This window comes from Xiphias gladius, chromosome 11, assembly GCF_016859285.1.
Source record: "Xiphias gladius isolate SHS-SW01 ecotype Sanya breed wild chromosome 11, ASM1685928v1, whole genome shotgun sequence".
In the NCBI taxonomy this organism is placed as follows: Eukaryota; Metazoa; Chordata; class Actinopteri; order Istiophoriformes; family Xiphiidae; genus Xiphias; species Xiphias gladius.
In genome coordinates, this window is record NC_053410.1 from 12,273,068 (window position 1) to 12,294,809 (window position 21,742).

At 40.2% G+C, this 21,742-nt stretch overlaps 2 protein-coding genes across 2 annotated transcripts in view; one reads left to right on the forward strand and one right to left on the reverse strand.

Annotated features, from left to right (window-relative positions):
* On the forward strand, positions 1–9,918 carry LOC120796784 (filensin). Its single transcript, XM_040139852.1, has 8 exons — positions 1–374; positions 1,596–1,656; positions 2,323–2,418; positions 4,384–4,476; positions 6,573–6,686; positions 7,574–7,794; positions 8,372–8,463; positions 8,918–9,918. The coding sequence occupies exons 1-8, from the start codon at positions 1–3 to the stop codon at positions 9,916–9,918; spliced, it is 2,052 nt and encodes a 683-aa protein (XP_039995786.1).
* Positions 9,919–12,205: 2,287 nt separating this feature from the next.
* pcsk2 (proprotein convertase subtilisin/kexin type 2) overlaps positions 12,206–21,742 on the reverse strand; it is a 28,986-nt gene continuing 19,449 nt past the window's right edge. The window contains exons 9-12 of the mRNA XM_040138481.1: positions 21,260–21,475; positions 19,326–19,426; positions 17,630–17,857; positions 12,206–13,438 (exon numbers count right to left, since the gene is read on the reverse strand). Coding sequence (XP_039994415.1) covers positions 12,949–13,438; positions 17,630–17,857; positions 19,326–19,426; positions 21,260–21,475 — 1,035 coding nt within the window. The 3' untranslated portion in view covers positions 12,206–12,948. The remainder of the gene's footprint in view (positions 13,439–17,629; positions 17,858–19,325; positions 19,427–21,259; positions 21,476–21,742) is intronic.

Sequence of the window (21,742 nt, forward strand, 5' to 3'; positions counted from 1 at the left end):
ATGTTCAAGACCAGCTACCTGCGCGAGGTGCGCAAGGAAAAGTATGAGCGCTCAGATGTCTTCGATGAGGAACCTGAGGACTCTGAAAGCTCTGCAGGCATCTCAGCCATCCAGGGATGGGAGAGCCTTCAGGAGCTCAACAGCCGCTTTGCCCGGTACATCAACAGGGCACGAGTCCTGGAGCAACGCAACGCTGTGTTCCGCAAGCAGCTGGAGACGCTGCAGCGAATGGAAGAGGTCAGCGGCCTAGAGGAGGCCTTCACAGAGCAGATTGAAGTCAACAGGCAGCGCATCCGAGAGCTGTCCTCCGACCGTGCCAAGCTGGAGCGGGAGCTGAAGGATGCTTGCCGAATGCTGGATGAATTTACCAGCAAGTAAGAGAGTGGGCAGTGATTGGTCCTGTTTGTGTGTTAAAGGTCAAACTTTTTCCTCAGAGACGGAGTGATTAGAAATATATAAAAATGTGCTCAGAATCAGGTGATAATGAAATGTAAGCCTTAAAAGTGAAGATGTTGGTTGTAAAAAGCAGATAATTGATACGTCTCAGGGAATATAGAAAACTATGAATAAATAATCAATGTCAGAATGCATGCATTTTTCAAAGTTGTCATTATACTTACTTATAGTTATAATCAGGTAAGTAATTGTGAAAACTACTGAAATATTCATTTATTCTGAATACTGTTATATATTTTGTTTGACTACTTCATCCCAAGACTTCATAGAACAAGATGTTAAATTGGCGTGGAACTGAAATAATGGTTAATTAAATGGTCAAATTGCACCCAAATTGCAAAAACAAAAACACGTTTGCTCACTTATCACTAGTCATATTCATGTACACAGTTTGAGTTCAATTTGGCCAGCGATTTAGAAATTCATCCTTGAGATTTCTGCCTCCCACCCAGTGGGGGGAATTTTCTTTGTGCTGCTCACGTAATGTCACTCAGCATTTGATAGAAACAATTCAAATGTAACAACTCTTTCTCGGTAGTACATATTGCGTTTTTATAGTGCTATTTGTTCCGGTGAAAACGGTTCACAGTGAGGTCTGTGAATTATCCAGAGTAAACATTTTTCAGTGCCCCACAATCAAAATTCCATTCACTTCCATCGTATTTAATGTGGTGGCACGAATCACGGGGGCCCTTGAAACCGGGACAATAAAACTACCCGCATGGCCACATACCACCATAAAGAGAGAAAATGTTTTTGTAATTAAAGCGAACCAACGCTTTAATTAGAACTATCTTCAAACACGATGTAATCAGCTGTCTGTAGGCAGAAAAGCCTCACTACATTAATGATGAGTTGAGAGAAGAAAGAATATTGACCGACTGTGGTTGTATCAGTTGGTGAAGAGAGCTGAATTTCACCATGTGTAGTTTCGATTTTTGGCTCCGACACATCACAAACACAGAGGTATTGTGCTTCAAGAAAGAGATGAGCTTGTTAAATTGCGCAGTCTCACTGTCAATAGAGTAAAAACTATAGGTAATTTCTGCAAGCAATTTATTACAACCCATAGTTACGTTTTATAGTTAGACGACCTCTAATGCCTGTAGTGATTATAATCAAGATGTTTTATGTTCCAGATATAGAAATGAATGTGATTATCAAGAACAGCTACGGAGCACGCTGGAACAGTTAAACAAGGTACTGTATGGATGAAATTAAGTTTGTTTACACGATCATACAAACGGAAGTAACTAACAGCATTTGAATAATACGGCATCAGAATTCTCCAACATTTAAACATGGAAAAACCTGTGCAAAACTTATTTACAAATGATGGCATTTTTTTGGAAATGAGGAAATCAAATGAGGTATTATTTATACCAAAGTGGTTGTGCTATATTTTAGACATATTGATTGAAGAAATCCAATATCTTTGCACAAAGAAAAAAAATTTAATTTTCAGTTTAATTATGAAAAAAAGAGATTAATTGATTTTAGATTGCCAGTATGACACTGGGTTTGACTTTTAAGAGTTTTAGGTAAGAGTTGTTTCTCTTCTCTTCTCTTCACTTCTCTTCTTCTCTCTTCTCTTCTTTTCTCTTCTCTTCACTTCTCTTCTTTTCTCTTCTCTTCTTTTCTCTTCTCTTCTTTTCTCTTCTCTTCTCTTCTTCTCTCTTCTCTTCTTTTCTCTTCTCTTCACTTCTCTTCTTTTCTCTTCTCTTCTTTTCTCTTCTCTTCTTTTCTCTTCTCTTCTCCTCTCTTCTCTTCTTTTCTCTTCTCTTCTCTTCTCTTCTCTTCTCCACTCTTCTCTTCTCTTCTCTTCTCTTCTCTTCTCTTCTCTTCTCCTCTCTACTCTTCTCACAGGAGGCTGATAGCGCCCTGCTGAGAAACCTGGAGTACCAGATCCAGTCTCAGTTCCTGCAGGATGACATCAACTCCACCAGAGATAGACACAAGAAGGTTAGTGCCACTAATGGCAAATGACTAAAATAAACTCATCTAAAAAGTAGACTAACAAATTGTGCAACTCCGCGGTATACAGTAACCAAGCTTCTTCAGATGACATATAATCACGCACTAAAGATTTTGTATAGGAAGCCATCAACATTGCCATGTTAAAAAAAATTGTTTTGATATCATCAACTACCTAGAAAGTCAGGAAGTCAGGAGGTGGACTTCTTTAACCACAGAACTCAAAATCGGATCAAATCGATCATCTGCATTGCTTTAAATCCAAGTAGAAATAGTTACTTAAGAGTTATCAGGCTGGTTCTTATGGATTGTCAAGTGGCTTCCCTTAGGATTTGATCTATTTTTATGGCACTTATATTGTATCTTCTGTTTATTGTTTAGGGGTTTTTCTATTTTTATAACTGTATATATAGTTTAATTGCACAATATATGTGATTTATATATAAAAGTCCATAGAGAAACCCTGTGTCATAGAAATGATGTGTATATACCACTAATTACTTTTGGCAAGTGCATTTTGAGGGAAACATTGTTGCGCCCAGGGTTTAATTCAGTAGCAAATGCAAAAAGCGTCAGACGTTGACACTGGAGACTGGAGTTCACGTTATGTATACTGACGGAAGCACTTTGGTTAAGGTTTTGGTTAAATTTTAGTAAAGCAAACACATGCAGTCTCATGATTCGAGTAAACAAAACGCTATACTACAGAAATCAGTTTTTTTTTGTCAGTGGCCAAGGGGAGAGTGTTGGGGGCTTTATCAGTGTATAGGAAAAAAGTATGTATTGATTCTAGATTCTATAGATACATACAGAAGTGACAGTCTGTGCATTGATGCTTACGTTATGATGATCCTTATCGATGGCTTTTAGAAAATGGGCCAGTAAAAGCCACGCAGTGAGAAATGGCTGTGATATTTCCCTTTCAAAGCAGTTTATATTTCTGACATATAGCTCTTTAAAGGGCTACAACATCTTGAAATTGTGCCCATGTTGTTCTTTTTCACAGTATCTTTGTACTTGAAAGGCATTTTATTTTGCATGGATTTATTGGATAACTCACAGTCTCTCAAGAAACCTAATCTACATCAAATAATATTGGTATTTTACACAACAGTATGTGTCTTTCTTTCTGTTGTGATGAACACTGCTGACCTCAGGCTGCTATTCTTCAAATGGCAATGAACTAAACCTCAACACAGGCGCCAAAGCATGTGTTGCGATATATACCTGGGGCTTAATCAATGGTTTACCTTCTGTGGTGTGAGTGAGGACTTCAGAGAAATTGTAACAATGCTCTTCAAAGGCACTGAAATATGACAGGAAAGCATAGAGGAAATTCAAAAACTGAAATATTATCCACTGTGCAGTAGAAGTGGCTTGAAGGTGCAACACAATGGCTGCTAAAATACTGAGACAAAAGAAAACTAGGCTGTTACATAATGCATCAAGCTTACTTTTCATAGACTTTCATGCCTGAGCAATTTCTCTCTTTTTTAGTTTCACCCAATGCTGCTTTTCGTGATGAATTAATCCATGACTGTGTAATATTTGAGATAGCATATCAAAGGGCACTGCTGTTACTATATTATGTGGGAAAGGATAGGGAGTTGCCTCACATGAATATTGGACTTGTGCTCCTGAGCTCTGAAGTATCCTTATGATGGAAAAGAAAGAGGAAATAGATCTGCTCTTTATTACTGAGTCTGAGATCACACTTGTACAAATGTGTTTTAAAAAAAAAATCTTTGCCTTAAAGAAATGCTATCACTAGTTATAAATATATTTCATCAAAATGAAAGCCTTTTATCCTCAGTAAAAAGTGCATTGTAAATAAGCAAGTGAGCAGACCAGATAAATGGTTCAAGTTGTCAAAATGGAATAGTTTAGGAATGTTTTTCCTTTTGCTGAGTTGTGTATTTCATGTTTTCTCTTATATTACCTTCCCCTACACAGAACCTCGCAGAGATCCAGACCTATGTAAACATTTTGCAGCAAATCAACCAGACACTTCCCCTTGCTCCCAATGTGTCAGTTGGCATCTCCGAGGTGAGGTCACTAATGCTGTCACCGTGTGCGTGTGTGTGCTGCCATCCCCCGGGGAGGAAGAAGTGTTTGCTTGTGTGTCAGCCCTGGCTACGTGTCGGGGGGTTGATGAGGTTACTGGCTTCTGAGTCCAGTTGGTTGCCTGCATGTCCGTGTTTTTGTACACGTGTGTGTGTGTGTGTGTGTGCATATGTGAAAAGCACAGACATACAGTCCAACCGTCCTTGGGACACGTGGACAGGCCAGCCGTTTGAGAGTGTTGGGACACATACAGTAATGAAGCAAATGCCGGGAAGAAGGGCTGTGCATGCTAATTTTTGAGTAACTGCGCCACAGGGATTGGCATTTGTGTAGCAGATTGGGGTTTTATTTATACAAACATTTCTTAGAGGCAGAGCTGCTTTAGATGCAAAAAGGATTTAATTGGTTAAATCACAGTGAGAAGAGACAAAGAGCCACAGCTCATGGCTAAAGGGCAGAGCGGAAATCCAGTGAAAAAAAAGACAAGTGGGAAGCGAAGAGGGAGTTAATATTATGGAGCTCGGCGATGTAGCTAATCTGCTAGGGCCAACTACATGTACACAGATGAGTGACAAATGAAAGGAAAAACCTGAATTAATGGGTGGAGAAACATATTGAATGCAGGTGCTTCCATACAGGGCAAAAGTAGTGACTGAATATGCTATGGCCTTTATAATCCAACACATTTGACATCACTCTTTAATATTATCTGACAGGGTAATGAATAACTTCAAAAAATAACTTCAAAAAGATAAAATTTCAGCTTTGTTTTATAGAGACAAAAATTACTGAACAGTTTTGCCAGTTTTCTGTTTCACACTTGAAAATTCTTCGGCATAAAAACTTGCTGACAAAATCAAACTTTATTCGTTGTTACAGTAGCTGTCGTTGTTGGCTCACTAGCTAGCTAACATTACCATTAGCTAAATTTGCTGCAGGCCAATAACAAGGTAGCTAGCCTGGTCTGTGCAATAGCACTGGCTGGGGATACGACAGCTGAACACACGCCTACAACAATGACTGTAACAAACTTAAAACTCGAGCCACTTGAAAGAGATTCAAACCATAACCATTAAAAAAAAAACTCTTCTACTTATTGAGTAATTAGAGATAAATATCCATCAATGAGACTGTGTCTGCTTCGACAAGTCCAGAGCTGTCATTATGTAATTTTAAAAAAATACAATATTTAAATTTAAATGTGTCAACTAGGTGTGTTTATCTGCTTTAAATTTAAGCCAATAATCAAAATGTCATCTTAATTTCCCTGATTTACTGTTTAGCCCAAAGTCACACCTCGGCTTTTTAAGATAGACCTAATACAGGTGTAAATAATTACATTAACTATCTTCAGGTTTAGGAAGCATATTACATGCAACTTTGACATTCATTCCAGATATAACAAATTTCATATTCAGTTTAATTTTGTATTTCCTGGTATAGCAGGCTCATGCTTTCGAGATTATCAGAGTTTAGACTTTTATGTTGATGAGACTGTCCTCCTGTAAAAAACGAGCCCATAGGTCATTTTTGCAAGCAGGTTATTATGACCCATAGTTACAATAAAACACAGAACTTTCACACTAGAAACCACTGTTCGTTTCCTTTGTGAAAATGTTAATCAATGTTGTTTCTTTTATCCATGACCATTCCACAACCTTAACCTCGTGTCTATCATTGCAACCAAGAGGAATGGCCTCTAACCTTAAGGAAGTACTTATTTCAACCCAAACCATGGTCTTTTCCTAAACATAAAAAAGTAGTTCTTGTGCGTAAACCTAACCAAACTGTTCTATAATCGTTCCATAACCTTAACCGGATGTTTATTATTGTTAACATGACAGCGAAGGTCTGCCGCTGGTATGCTCCTATAGGTCGTAGCTGAGGGTAGGGGAAAGCTATCTATCTATTTGATAGGTTGAGAACCATCACTGCTTGCAATAGCTAACATCTACCGAGTGATTTCAGACAGACACTTGAGTGCCAGCTGTGAGAGTGTGTGCCGTGTTACCTTCATGCTATAAAGACACACTGCACCTCTTGGCATGTTCTCACTGATTTGTGCTCAATGTGTGAAGGAGCAGGAGAAGCTGCTGGCCCAGAGGAAAGTGCCAGGCCTGCAGAGTCAGCTGGAGGAATACAAGAGCGCCCTCTGTCAACTACAGGCCCAGAAACAACGCCTCCAGACTGAGGTGGGTCCCATGGTCACCATGACAACAAGAGGATCAACGTTAATTGCATGCCCCCTCTTTTTTCCCCTCACCATTAAAAGAAAGGATTTCTCGAAGGAATCAAATGTATTTTCATTATCTGAACTGAACTCATAAATCAAAAAAGTAGAACAGTTATGTTTTTATCTCAAGTGAAATCAGTCAAGCTTCAGTACAGTAAGAGACCTTGGAGTAAGTACTAAATCTGTTCAAAAAGACAAAGTGTAAGGAAGTAAAGAAGTGCACAGTAGTAGAGGTGTTAGGATAGGAGGTGCTCTCCAAAGTGATGAGTCTTCAGGAGACTCAAGAGAATCAGTAATTGGGTTTGTTTTTTAAGTACTTCCGCCACAGTTAATGTCTCTGTTTCAAGCGTTTCAAGCAATAAATAATGTTTCTAAGTTTACACATGCTTTTCGGAATGAACTTTAAAGGGGCATTTTCATTTCACTCTGTTTTTATGTATGAATTAATGAATATAAATACTCAGCGGAGCAAGGCATTAAAGAGGCCTTCATCCTTCAACCTCAATAATGTTTTACTAATAGCTAGATGCTAGATGCTGAAGAAATACCACTAGATGTCAGCCATGACCATCTCATGACAGCGTAATGTTTCCTCACAGGAAATGGGGAGTGCAGGACTGCTTCAGTTTAGTGTTTTGTTTTCCGAAAACACTGTTTCCATTATTTAAATTCTATTTGTATTTTTTTTAAATTAATTTATCATTTCTCTTGATTTCTCACTTTCATTAGCAACACATACTAAACTAGTATTATTAAGGACATCAATGACAAAACTTCTGAAGAGGCTCTGTAATTTTAAAAAAATCATATTTAATAATGAATCCCTGCCTCTGTCTCTTCTTTCAGACTACAATTTTGGAGCAAGCCATCAAAAACACACAGGATAGTTACGATGATGAGATCCAGATGTACAACGAGCAAATCGATTCCCTGCGGAAGGAGATCGAGGAAGCTGAGAGGTCCCTCGAGAAGTTCACCAGTGAATGTCGCCACCTGGCCATGTACCAGATATCTCTTGAGAATGAGCTGGAGAGGTACAAAAGGATCATCGAGAACGAAGATAACAGGTAGATACTTCCAAATAATGGCTGACACAGACAGAGACACATTTGTTTGACTGGCCACCTTTAGTTTTTTACATTTTACTTAAATTTTTTTATACCGTTATAGTTTCTGTAATTCTTATCTCCCAATATGAAGGTGTAAATGCTGTTTCATGGTCTTCTCCTCACATCCAAGAGATACCAAGAGGGTCGTGTTGTACCTCTTGATAAGCACCTCTTTATGTTTTTTCTGAAAACAGTAATACTTAAAGCTCTTGAGTGTAACTGTAGTATAAAACCCCCTCGCTCGCAAAAATGCCTTGGTGACTTACAGGTACAGAGGTTATGGTCTGCTTGAAATGCCATAGAAGGTACATACTGCTGTAACTAGGTTAATGTAGAGTGCATAATCAGCCAGCAGATGGCAATGTGTGAAAGCAAACGTTTTCCTTTGCTGTAGTAGTGTTATTCAAAGTTACCTGTTGTCTACTTTTTTGAAAAATGTGAATTATCTATTTTCTTAGCAGATTTCCCTGCATTGCTAAGATGTTCCGTATATGACTGTTGCATGGGTGACATTTCACTGCTCCCTTTTCTGCAGGTTGAATTCAGCGATAATTGGCACCCCCATTACCCTGTTCACCACTAATTACCACTACACTCACACACCCAGTGCATCAAGCAGGGGTAAAGGTAAGGGCACCATGAGCACATCACAGCTGGTTTACACTATGAATCACTATTTTCGTGCACATACAATCAGCTGACATTGTTTGAGACAACAATATTCTCTTTAGTTTTGCTCCTTACCTTTCAACATGATGTCTTTATTGTCTTTAGCATCCCTGTACAATTTGGGTGCACTGCTGCACACACTCAGCTTTGGTCTTTTCTTAGTTCACCAGTTTACCAGTTAAATAGTTAACTTTTGACCTCATTTGTATCCAGATATCATCCAGGCTATCCAAGATATCACAAGCATCAAGCCCCCTTTAGTTTTGCTCCTTACCTTTCAACATGATGTCTTTATTGTCTTTAGCATCCCTGTACAATTTGGGTGCACTGCTGCACACACTCAGCTTTGGTCTTTTCTTAGTTCACCAGTTTACCAGTTAAATCGTTAACTTTTGACCTCATTTGTATCCAGATATCATCCAGGCTATCCAAGATATCACAAGCATCAAGCCCCGCCAGAAGATCCTGGCCAAGAAGGTCCTGAAGAAGAAAGAGCTTACCCCGAAAGATGTGATAGACAGTGGCCAGGACGACAGAAGCGGGGGAACCCCTGGAGAGGGTCCAGATGAAGACACAAAGGGGAGCCCATCTGTGGAGGTGCAGGAGGAGAGGGTGAATAGGCAAGAGCAGAGACCTGTTCTCACTGGAGTGTCTCCACAGGATGTTCCAGACGGAGCTCAGATCAGCAAAGCCTTTGACACTCTTTGTAACATCGTCAGAGACAGAATGAGGAAGTACAAGAAGCCTGAGCCAATCGCTGACTTCTACACCAAGGGTCGTTATGTTCTTGTCACCGGTGATGGCAGCTACCCGGATCCCTGCTTCTGCACCTCCACACCATCAGCCGGCCACGTTTACGTCACTATCAGAGATGGAATGGTGTCTCCCTATGAACCTCACGGGCGCACCACACCCACTCCTCCACCTCCTCAGCCCACGGTAGACCCCAGGCCTCTCAGTCCCACCCAGCCCATTATTGCAGGAGGAAAGGACGATAATCAGGGTGGAAAAGGTAAGGACAACGGAGCCAAGCAAAAGAGTGAAGAGCCTCAACCTCCCTCTAAAGAGCCAAGCCCAGTCCCTCCACCCACTGGCCCAAGCTCCGGCCCCACCCCAGCTGCTGATCAGACCAAGAAAAACAAGGACGACAACGGTCCAAGTGGGCCAACTCCAAAGCCAGCTCCTCGGGGTGCCAGCACCAGCTCCAGCTCCAGCACCAGCACCAGCACCAGCACCAGCACTAGCACCAGCACCAGCTCTAGCAGCTTCACCCCAGATGCCATGAGCTATGAGAAGGTGGAGGTGGTGGAGTCTGTGGAGAAGTTCTCCAACGGCCGCAAGGTTAAAGGTTATGAGGAAACTTCCATGGTGGTGGAGACAATGATTGAGAAGTCCAGCAAGAAGAAACATTGAAACCACATCACCTGACATGACGAGTCCATAAACCTCACTGGGGTCCTACATGGTCCAGGTCCTCTAAAAAGAAGACAATACTGATGTTGGTATCAGACTACATAAATACCAATGTTCCTCAAACTACTGTAATAAGACCAGTGTTTTGTCTCTGAGGGAGACCAACTACGCTTAAAGACCATCTACACATTCCTGCTCTGATATTCAAAGCTCTTCCATTTGCTTGCAGTCTCTGGTTTTGCGTCCAGAATACGTTTTGCTGGTTCCATAAGTACTGCTGTTGTTGTTCGACTTAACACCCATGATCATGCTATGAGTCCTTTACTGTCTGAAAACTTGGGACAATGAAAAACGAAGCTCCATGCCACCAATAAAAATTCATAAGAAAACAAATAAAAAACTTAGAAGTTGTGCCACCCTTCTGAACTCTTGGAATTCCAACTTTCCCCTTTGAGCTCATTTGTTCAATTGGATGCAACTGCCTGCCCTCAGCACAATTTTGCTGTGTATTAATTTGCTTTGATATATTGAATAATAAAAAAGATTCAAACATCAAAATACTTTATTCAGTTTTGTCTTAGACAGACTCTGTGTACCAAGTACTGCACACACTTGTTTGCCGTAAACCCAGTAATTCATGTGTATGTGGGGATGCAAAAAATTATATGTATTACAGTATAATGATTACTCTTGGATTTCTAAAAATGCACCTAAGTTTTTGGTATTCTTAACAATTTACAAATGGTTGTTAATGTATCCTTCTGGGTTAAGAGTTCTTATTTCAATGGCTGCAGCATCAATAGGAAACTCATTCATTTTTGATGTGACCTTGAGTAGTTCACATTTACCTCTGCATTTACAGTAGTATGACCCAACCTGTCGCCAGAGAGGATAGGAGAATAGTATTTGACAAAAAGTATTTGAAGAAGGAAAACACAAAGATAATCTCAGATATGAAAGATGACATGAGCAACAGATGTCAGAAGAGATTGGTGAGAAAAATAAGAAATATTTGACCAGAAGCTACAGTGAGCTGCTTAAAACAAAATTGGTTTTAATATTGAACGTCCAAAGATAAGAAAATAGTGAACAAAACGAAGACAGGACAGAGTGAATGGAACTCTACACCAAAAAATAAATATATTATGATCAAGTTGTTGTTTGTGGTAGTTTGGTGTATTTAGACAAATTAAATGGTTGAGATAATTAGTAGTCCCCCGTGCCAGTATTGCTAGAGTTCCTAAAATTTCTTACTACATGTCTAATAAACCATGTTGCCGTCAGTGCAACAGCTATTTTTTTGCTAAGCTTTCCCTGTTTAAACATTAAGAAATGTTATTTTCCTTCTCTAGCTTTAAACCTACATTAACGGATTTTTTGGCCACCTGGGAAAGTTAATTGACATACAGTAGTATCACATTTTAAGCTGATATGGCAAATAGTCGCTGCAACATTAGCATTCATTTGGAGTCTTGTTTCTGGCCACCTAATAAAGGCAAGAACAACAGTCATTCTACTTTTAGCTCTACTTCTAGCTAGCTAGAAATATCTGCCTGAATACTCCGCTGTGCTCAGCAGCTGGTTGCCTATTTGTCATTTTGTGCAGCAAAGGTAGCGTGTGGCGGGTTTGTGGAGCTTTTTTGCTGAAAACATCGGCCTGCTGCCCCTGGAAATGATGCTGATGAGAGCAGTGAGAGTGAACCGAAACGCTCCGAACGCTAAAACATAGGGTCAGGGGAACTGCAGCATCAGGCGATAACTCTATGTGTTTCGTCACTAAAAGTAACATGTTACAAATTACATGTATTTATTGATTAAAAGCAATTTAAACAAATGAGATCATGGTTGGGATCAATAGTAGTCTCTTACTGTGACATTGCAAGCGTGTTTATAAAAAATTAAGTCTATATTTCTCATAAAACATGTTTACTTCAGTTTCACAGAGAATGCATTTTGGCATAAAGTAACTGTCCTTGTCCTTCTCTTCCAGCCAGACGGCAGCAGAAATTAGTTAAATGCAGTGAGACTGACTCCTCTCTACATGTTTTGCAGACGTATAGTCAATAAATTACTGAAAATTGATATAAAAGTGACTTACTTATGCTACATTTAGCACCTTGGCAAAAGTACCTTGGCATAGGTAGCTCAGGCTTCACTTTTTAGAGGTCCCTTTATTGGACAGCACAGTACATAATGAAATAAACATGGGGGAAAAAATTAAAAGTGGGTAGGCTACAGAAATGTAGATTGTTGGGCCAGGGTGCTGCTTGTGCTCTTCTTTTCAGAATATATTTTGTGTCTGGAGAAAATTTTACTCTACATTCTCTGTTTTTCCGTAAAAAAAGTTTGGGGCATTGAAATGTCAAAGAATGTCATGCTACTTTTACTCAGTATGTTCAGTAGTGTGTTGCAAATCACTCAAGTGCTTTAATAAACAGCTGAATAGATTTATTATAATATACGCCAAAGATTATGAAATATGAACTGAGGACCACAGGCTGCATAATGAATCACAAATTCCTTTCCTTGTTTATATAAACAGTGCATGTCACAAAAATATAAACCGAAAGAAGTATCACTGCTCTGTTTGCAAGATATTAAACTTTAAGTAGAATGACACAGAAAATCATTTACAGTCACAAACTGTATAACAGTTGGCAGAAGAGAGGTGCAGGGCAGTTAAAGCAAGAGCATGAAAGAGTGGATTATATTTGGTTTATGTACAATTCTGTAGAGTGTAAAAATTCAGGTGATACAGTTTGCTTTCTCAATGTAGAACAGATTATTGAAGGTTACACTTTTATCATGATTGGATTACAACAAACATTCATTGACGGTTGGGGGCTAATTGAAACACTCGATAACAAAAAGCAGAGTGAAGAAGGGAAGAGAGGTAGACAAAAGGGAGGATAACGGGAGAGTGAGAAGAACTGAGGAGATGCAGTTAAATTTGGAGAAGGATAGAGCAAGATTGCAGAGAGGGAGAGAGATAAGAGAAAGTGAAAGAGGTGGCCACATGCAGATGGGAGTTTAGTTGTTTTTACTCATCAAGCTCTTCAGACTTCTGTCTATAGCCTCATCCAGCTCCTCCTCCAGCTCCTCCTTTTTGGACATGGCAAGTTTGGACTGATAATCACGCACTATCTGGTCTATATAAGGGGCACTTTGTGTTCCGTGCAGCATGAGAGTCCACTCCTTCAGGACTCCGCGCTGTGGCTCCTCGCCTTGGAAGCCCACCTCCAGGACCCAGGTCCCTCGGGGGTCCTCGCCCCAGGTGTGGGTGGTCATGAAGGGCCACTTGTCGAAGCCCACCTTGGAGTCATCGTCACGGGGCCTTCGGCTCAGCAGGATGGACTTTGTGCCCATGGGTGAAGTCATGTTGATGTTTAGGTCGCCGCGGCGGCTGGCGTTGACAGTGACCACTGCCTGAACGTGCTCCAGGTAGCGGACAAAGTTGTCCTTCCCCTGACAGGCTTCAGTGGTGATGGCCAGGACTAGCTTGTTGCCGGACTGGATTTTACTGGAGAGGGAGGAAAAGATTGAACAAGCTAAGACTGTGTAGCAGTGAGACAAAGAAAAATCAAATATCAGTATATCCTGACACTGTTAGGGCAGGTGAAAGAACTACTATACGTTTTTCTTTCAGTCTACATACACCCTGCCCTGCTTTTCTTTGAATGTTCCAGTAAACACAGTACTTGACCTATTTTTCCTATAAAACCATCCAACCATGACAAAAGCATCAAGCCTCTTTTTGAAGCTGCTCCCTCATCACACAACAGCAGTGATGAGTGTCATGTCTGCTTGCTTCAACGGTAATTTATCTCTATTGGAGGGGATAAAATACTCTGCTATTTGGTTTACAGTACATGGACACGTTTTGTATTTGGTGCCACACATGTTTGCCACGTAACGTTCTAGCTTCCACCGGTTTTAAATAATTTTAATGCGTGTTGTCCATCCAGGATTTCCCATTCCCCATTCACTTATATATGTTTCACACAAATCTAAAGAATAGAAATATGTTTCACTTTAAGTTCTGAGAAACGTAAGTTGGTAATGATGCAAAAACATTATTACTGCAACATAGATTAAGTGCTTGGAAAAAAATGGAAACTTCAGCATTTACAATTTTATGACAACTGGCAAACTCCATCTGCTGATGAGGATCATGTGATATGCTCAAAAGCAGCAGAGCAGCTCCTGAATAGACCTTCAGTCTTTTTGTTGTGACTGTATCCCCAGTGATTACACAATACCTTTTTTACTACCACTTTGCTCTTGTAAGAGCTATACAATACACAGGGGCTCCATCTAATGATTATTTTCATTATTGATTAATCTAACAATATTCAAACTGTAAACTATCAAAAATTAGTGAATAACTCCCATCACAGTTCCTCAGAGCCTAATTCGACATCTTCAAAATGCATCCAACAGTCCAAAACAGATATAAAACAGAGAAAAACAGCGAACTGTCACATGAAAAGCTGGAAACGGCTATTAGCAAAAACATAAGCAAAAGTCTGAACAATGTGAAATAATGCCTCGCTGCCCATGAGATGGATTAATACAATTTTATTGCAGAACAGTTATTATATAGCCAACACTGTCTCTCTGCACTACTGTAAATATAATGCCTGTTGTCAGTAAACAATGTGTAACATGTCATATACTGAACCACGCCCGAATTCTAGCTCCTTCTCAGTGCATGAAGAGATTCTTTGTCTTTTTGTCACAATGGATTTGTTCAGAACAGAGTGTAAAAGCAGGCTGGTCTTGGTGTTGTTGCTGCTTTGTGGTTGGGAATGCATACTGCTGTTCTCATCTCTTTGGGTGATGGAAAGAAAGAGTGAGAACACAGCAGGGCAGGGGTGGTGACCAAAGACTATGAGAGGGCTTAATAACTATATTAAAGGCCGAGGGAAACAGAGGATGGGGGTGGAGAGAAGGCAAAAGAGACAAGACACAGAAACTGAGTGACAGAGACGTGTGGAACAGCACTCCGTTTGAAAAATGATTAATAGAGCACTATGCTGAGCACAGAGGGGTGAGTGCAGCAGTGAGCTCCTAAAAGCTGATGAAGCGAATTACTATTCCCAGAAAAACAGAACAATTCACGGTTGGAGTCTCACAGTCCAATACACCATACATGCATGTTGAGAAATTTGACATAAGGAAATATTAAACTGTTTATTTTTTTTTTCCATTAAGAAAATGACACGTGTGGGTTGTATTGTGTAAAAATAAAGTGTAAAGAGACAACTTTATAGTAATTTTATAAACTTTCTTTTTTCTCCATCTTCATTGTCATTAAAAGTGTTACTATTATTTGTGTTTAATTAATTGTCCTTAGTTTATTAGAACGTATGACTGTGAGTATAACTAAATCTGTGAGTGAATATGTGTATATCTCACTTATGACACCCTAGACGATTTTGTGTGCAGCAGGTGCACGGTTCCCAACAGATAATGCGTAAGAGTAATTACAGCCATCGGTCATAGAGCAGGGAGAGGGATGCCTCTGAAAGGCAGGACCAGTGGAGATTAAAAACAGCCCCACTCCACGGTGGGGCACTGCATGCCAGCTCCACTTATAATGAGAAGTTCTCCTCCAGCTGAGTAATTCGCTACCAGCCAGAGCAGCTATCAGATCAGTGCTGAGCATTGTGCTTGCGAGCATGGCTATGTTGGTGTTTATTGCTCTCTCTCTGGTGATACACTATCGTCGGAGGTGAGCTTGTTGTAATTATATCTCTACCACAATAGAGGCAGCAGAAGCCCTGCGGTGCTGCTGTGGGAACAGTGAACTGATGAAAAATCTGACACAACCAGCGACACAGCTTTTAACTCAAAGATGAAAAATAGCTTGAAAAATAGATATGGTATTTCTCCCTTGTAAACACTACCTTAATGAGCAGTTATTGTTTCAGATAATTAAGTTTTCCTTATGTCTGAAATGATCCTACTAAATGCAACGGAACCCTAAAGGATCAGGGAATTTCTGCATACGAGGGCAAGTCCTCTCCACCATTTGCATGTGATGTCCTCAGGGATGCACTGAAAGCCATACGACTCTTCAGGGATGTTCCTTTTCTATCTGACAGTGCACTCCAGGGAGGCACATCCACAGGCAGACTTTCATCACCATGTTGTCGTGACTTCATCGTCTGTGGAGCGCTGATTAGAGACTAAAATAAGGAATTGGAGGGGTTGACGGTGGCAAAAAATACACAGAGGTACCGTATTCAGTCTGCTTTTTTATCTTCACCCACACATTGACACTTTCACAATGCATGTGGAAGCCTGGGGTGAGGTCACACAAATCTACGCACATGCACACCCCCACCTGGAATCCCTTCCTGGCTGTCAGTCAGTTTAATTGACAGTGTATCCAGGGCACACCATGCTGGGCCATTTACGGTCTTCTAATTAGAGCTGATAAGAGGGCTAGCCACAGGAAACCACCAGGCATCACACACAGGAGCTAAAAGCCTCAAGATATGATAGATAGATGGATAGCAGGGCCCTTGTGAGGCATGTAAAAGGGGACAGGGGAAAGAAATAAAGAGGAGGTGAGAGTGGAAAAGGAAAGATGTTAGGGAGGAAGGTTGGAGGCATCTTAGGCGAAAGCAAGGCTGTAGACTGAGGAGACGTGGGAAGAAAGATAGGATGATGCAAGGGGAGATGCTACTTAATGTGAGCGGACACAAGGAGGATAAGGTGATAAGAAGGAAGGCCTTAACTACAGCTGCATCCGTGAAAGATGAGGGCAGAGACTGAGGATCTCCTGCGGAGCAGGCCAGATGGCTGAGCTGTATCAAAAGGCCAGTCTACCCAGAGCCCTGATAGATGGAGCTAACATTATAGCATGTGAGAAATATCTAATATTATACAGTAACCTTAAAGGAATCCTCATCCAATATACAGGAAGAAAGTCTCTTTTTCAAAAAAATTACTGATTACTGATGGTCACATTAGACCAACTAAGACTGGCAGCAAAACCACGGACTGTATTAGAGTGAGCAACAGTGTATTTCATTGTTATTAATTTTGCATGTGTAACAGGACAAATGTGTTATTTGCTCTCCTAAAAGTTACATACTGTCGCTTTAAGGTGAGCACAGAAAAACTCTATGATGTACACGTACTGTACATCCTTCTGCAAAGTGCAGGTCAAACATCCAAGTGAAGAAACAATGACCAAAACTGATTTTTTAGTGGAGGGGGACTTTAGTTTTAAGGTATCTTTTTATGAAACTATAAAAACGTCTCTTCAGTTTTCACTTTTAAAGCAAAAGGACACTAGATGTCTTTTCAACAGCTATTCAGCAATTTTGTTGGGGGTGTTCTGTCATACTGAAATCCAATTCAGATTTCAAAAGACTAATGCATTAAATCACAAACAGCAGCTGCCAGGATATCAGACTATGTCATTACAAATCTATAGCACCATCAGACAGACTGAGCAGCTAATCTAAATATTACAGGGTTTTGAAGTGGACACTCCCATTGCAGATATTTAATTGAATTAGGCCTTATTGGGATTACCCAGTAATTAGATGACTGTGTCTCTTGTGCTCAGCAGTGTTTTCCTTTCAACATCTTGGTAGGGATGGTTTGAGACTGTAAAACACATACCGTGCACATGCAATATTCAGAATGTATAATATAAAAACAAACAAAAAAAAAGAATAGAAATGTAACTCACTGGGTGTCCTGAATGGACCCGGCTACACAGTGGAAACGCTCAGGCACAGTTTTCCAGTCCTTAGCCATTTTCACCATGCCCCCAGCATCCAGCACACCGTAGCCAAACAGGTGGTTGAACTCGAGGCCAACACCGTTCCTCCTCCACTGGTGGACCTCGTCATGAAGCTGGTTCCTCTTGGAGGTCAGGACTGACAAGTGCTGCATGTCTCTCCATGTCAGATTAGGGCTGGGGCGGACAAACAGTCACCAGCATAGATAGGACAGTGGCAAGGGGATAAAGGAATGAGAGAGTGATGGAGGAAAGACAATATTATAAATTAGAATTATCAGGCAGGCTAACGGGAACAAATGAAACATTTTAAATCTAACAACAATTAGTGGAACTATTCTGATTCATGGTTTTGCTTTAATGACATGCCTTCAATTATCTAAACATCACAGGGTATGTACTTTAAGGCAGATGGTTTGTCTGTGTTTCCCTCCATTATCTTGGCTGTGTGTAGTGACAGCTTTGTTCTGGCTGACTCACTGACTCCTGTTGTTGCATGGTTCAAGTGTGTTTGGGCAGTAAAAAGGCCGTGCACTCATCCAACAGCCTCGTGGGTTATTTGCTGCTGGACAGGTTGAGTATCCGCTCTTCCCAACAGCAACATCATTACTGTGTGTGCAAAGCAAACAGTGCTTCTTTATTCAACTCCACTAGCTAGTGTTAGGTAATGGCAGCGGAATCTTGTCAGCCTTTACTGTGAGAAATGGAGCATCTGAGGGAACCGAATGGCTCTCCTCTGTGATTTGAGAAACAGCAATTCTCCAGGTTTTAGATTTGTCATATTTGTCTGATAATGTGTGGGTGGGTTTACTTAAGTAGGCATATGTTTTCAATTATTTTCTTATCCACAAGGAACAATCTGTTCTGAATTCACAAGGCTTATAAAATAAACTCCAACTTGTACCACAGTGCAAACATGACGTGACTGACAAATTTTGTTGTTCAAATCAATGACCAGAGCTCTGGTATCACCACTGGCCATTTTTAGCAACATTTTCAGCAGGTTGAGGTGATCAAGTACTGCATTGTGTTTCACCATTCAGCCCAGTCTCTCTGCAACATGCATATAGGAAGTGCATTAATATATAAAACTTAAGCGCTGAGTGCATCTAAACAATAAACAAACTGTATTTTTCAGTCTTGTACTGAGATACAGAGAGCACTGATCCAAATATGATTTGTGTCCTTGGTACAAGCACAGAGTCTGTACTTTGTGGGCGACAGAGTAAGCGCTGTTTTACTTTTGGCTTATGGTTTTTATAAATAAGCAATTTGGGGAAAAGTGGAAAAATGATTTTTGCTTTTGAGAACTGCAGACACACAGAGAGAAAATCAGAATAAAGGATTTGATGATGAAGATTGACAGAGGGGGTCAAAGTCATCAATGCCATATGAAAGCGCAATGTTGTACTTAGAAATAGTAGCCCATAAATGAACAGCATAAAAACAGTGTTTTTTCAAATCAAAGATTATCCAACTTTAATGGTTGAAAGCATATTATTTTGAATTTATACCTTCAGACCAGCACTTTTTTCAGGAGAGAGGAGTTGAATGAGGTAACGTAATAATGGTTTATACAAACTGCCCATCTGAATCAATAATCACAATTATAACAGATGTGTGGAGGGGGCAGTAGAGCACATACTTAGACTCAAGAGCCAGAGCAAAGACACCAGCTGCCTCTGGAGCTGCTGCTGATGTACCAGAGTGGCGCAGCGTGCAGTTCCCATACAGGTCGGTAGTGGCCTGAAATAACCAAATCACAAGAAAGGACAAGAATGCATTTTTGACCAAGACAAAAATGGCATTTCCCTCCCCACAACATCTCAAAGTAATATTGATTGGTACAATACATTTTTTCCATTAATAGAAGTGTTCCACGATAATATGATGGTATGATCCTAATAAAACCTTAATATATTAATGGTATAATAATTTCCACATAGGCACGACATCACACAATAGAAGTGGAATTAGCACGTACCAACATTATGTGCGAATATAACAAAGTGATGCGTCCCGTTTACTGAATATCCCAGCCATTCTTTATGTTTCACCTTATATGACACATTCACACTATTTGACAGACTTTTACTTTACTGTAGTTGCATTCTATAAATAAATAAAATGAAGGGTGGAGCTGCTTTGGGATAGTGACACATGCTCTCGGGAGAGACAAAGTTAAAACACCTTAGCTCATCACTCTCTCTCCCATAAAATTTAGTCTACTGTTTCTTAAGCAAAAATAACAAATACATAACCCTCCGACCTTTTCTGGACCCCCATCCCTACAAATAAGTTTTGTGAAAGCATTTTAAATTTAAGCATGTCTGCTACCAATATAATACTTTTGCTTTATATATACATTTTAAACAAAGCTGGAAATGAATAAACTAGAGTGCAGAGTGTACATTGGCTGAATTTTTACATAAATATGTCAGCTGACACGTTGTATTTTATATTTACTTAATGAGCATTTATTTATTTAATTTGGTTCTTAATTAGAAATGATAACAGATTGACTGCAATTAGATGAGAAACCCTAGGGAAGATCCGTGGCTCTGTCAACAGCCAAAGGTGATTTGCATAATCATAAACACAAACACTGCTGCGTTCGTACACTGGGAAATTCACAATCATGGTATAGAATGTCGGCCTATATTGTAGTTGTGGGCATACTAAGATATAAGAGCATTCATTATCCTCACATTAACCTACAATATCAGGTATCTATCCTCCATAAAAGGAAGTAAGCATCATCTTTCAAGCTTCAGGTGTCTCTTTTTCATTGATGTTATATGCTCTTTTGGTCTATTTGATTCTGGTTAGTAATCTACTCATTTCTCAGGGATCCCCACTGGTGACACAATTCTCCAGGTAAATGTTCAAATAGCCATGAGCCAGTTACAGTTATAGCCCATTTGTGTATGCTAAGGTCAGTAACTACATTCACTGGTTTCTCATTTGTTTGCCTTGTTACTTTTCTTTCGATTCATACAGAAAAAAAAAACACTTACAATAAAGCACTTTAGTGAAAATAAACTCTTTCCTAGGGGACACCATTAGTCAATAAAAAACATTTTCCTATTTCTCTTAATAACACATCCACTATGCTGTAAGTGCCGTGATCATCACAGTATGGCGGCCTCCCTGAGCATCTACCGCAAAATGATGCATCTGGATGTCCAGGAGGGTAATGAGAGAAGGGCTATTCCTCCACCTGAACCTCCATTTTTCACAACCAGCCAGCAATTACAGTGTAACAGCTTCTCAGGTTGTATCCCTGGTCTCATCCAATCTCCTGAAAGACCCAGGGTACACTGCCTGCGGGGCAAACTGAAAAGAAGCTAGTTGCAGCTTAATCTATGAATGAAGAGATAGGTTTGAAAGACATAAAACATGACAAACAAGTAGTCTTTGAATTCTAAAAGTGCACATACCCACTGAAATAGACAACTTCATAAACCATGAAATAATAAAAACATCTAACAAATCATCATTAAAACAAAAGATGATTTCAGATGATTTCTTTTGCAGTCATGTCGAATATATTATGCACTTAAACACAAACACACTCACAACGCCAGCCTCTGGGTTCCTCTTGCGTCCGTTGCTGAACGTGGATGCCAGGGTGGAGGAACAGCTCTCATCGTACAGGGCGGTGCGTCCGTCGTTGATGGCTGAGTTGATGGAGATCGTCCACATGCTCGAGGCATAACCATCACAGTTGCAGTCGTCATAGCTACCACCATCTCCTGATGCCCATACGTAGATGCTGCCCTTTCCTCCGCGGCCCTAAAACAAAATCACCATTATCACTCAAGTGGAGGGAAAACACTGCACAGTTCTGCTTATTATTAGTGGGACTTACAGTACAGGGTCGAAATGAGAATTCGGAATCTGGGAATTTCACCAGCGTCGTGTAATTATCCAATAGGTGGCAGTGTGTGCCAGTTTACTAATTATGCTATTATCTGAATTACATAACTAAGGCAGATAAAGCAACTGAAAACATGTCAAAATGTTCAGATGGAATAGAACTCAAAGGCATACAATTCAACT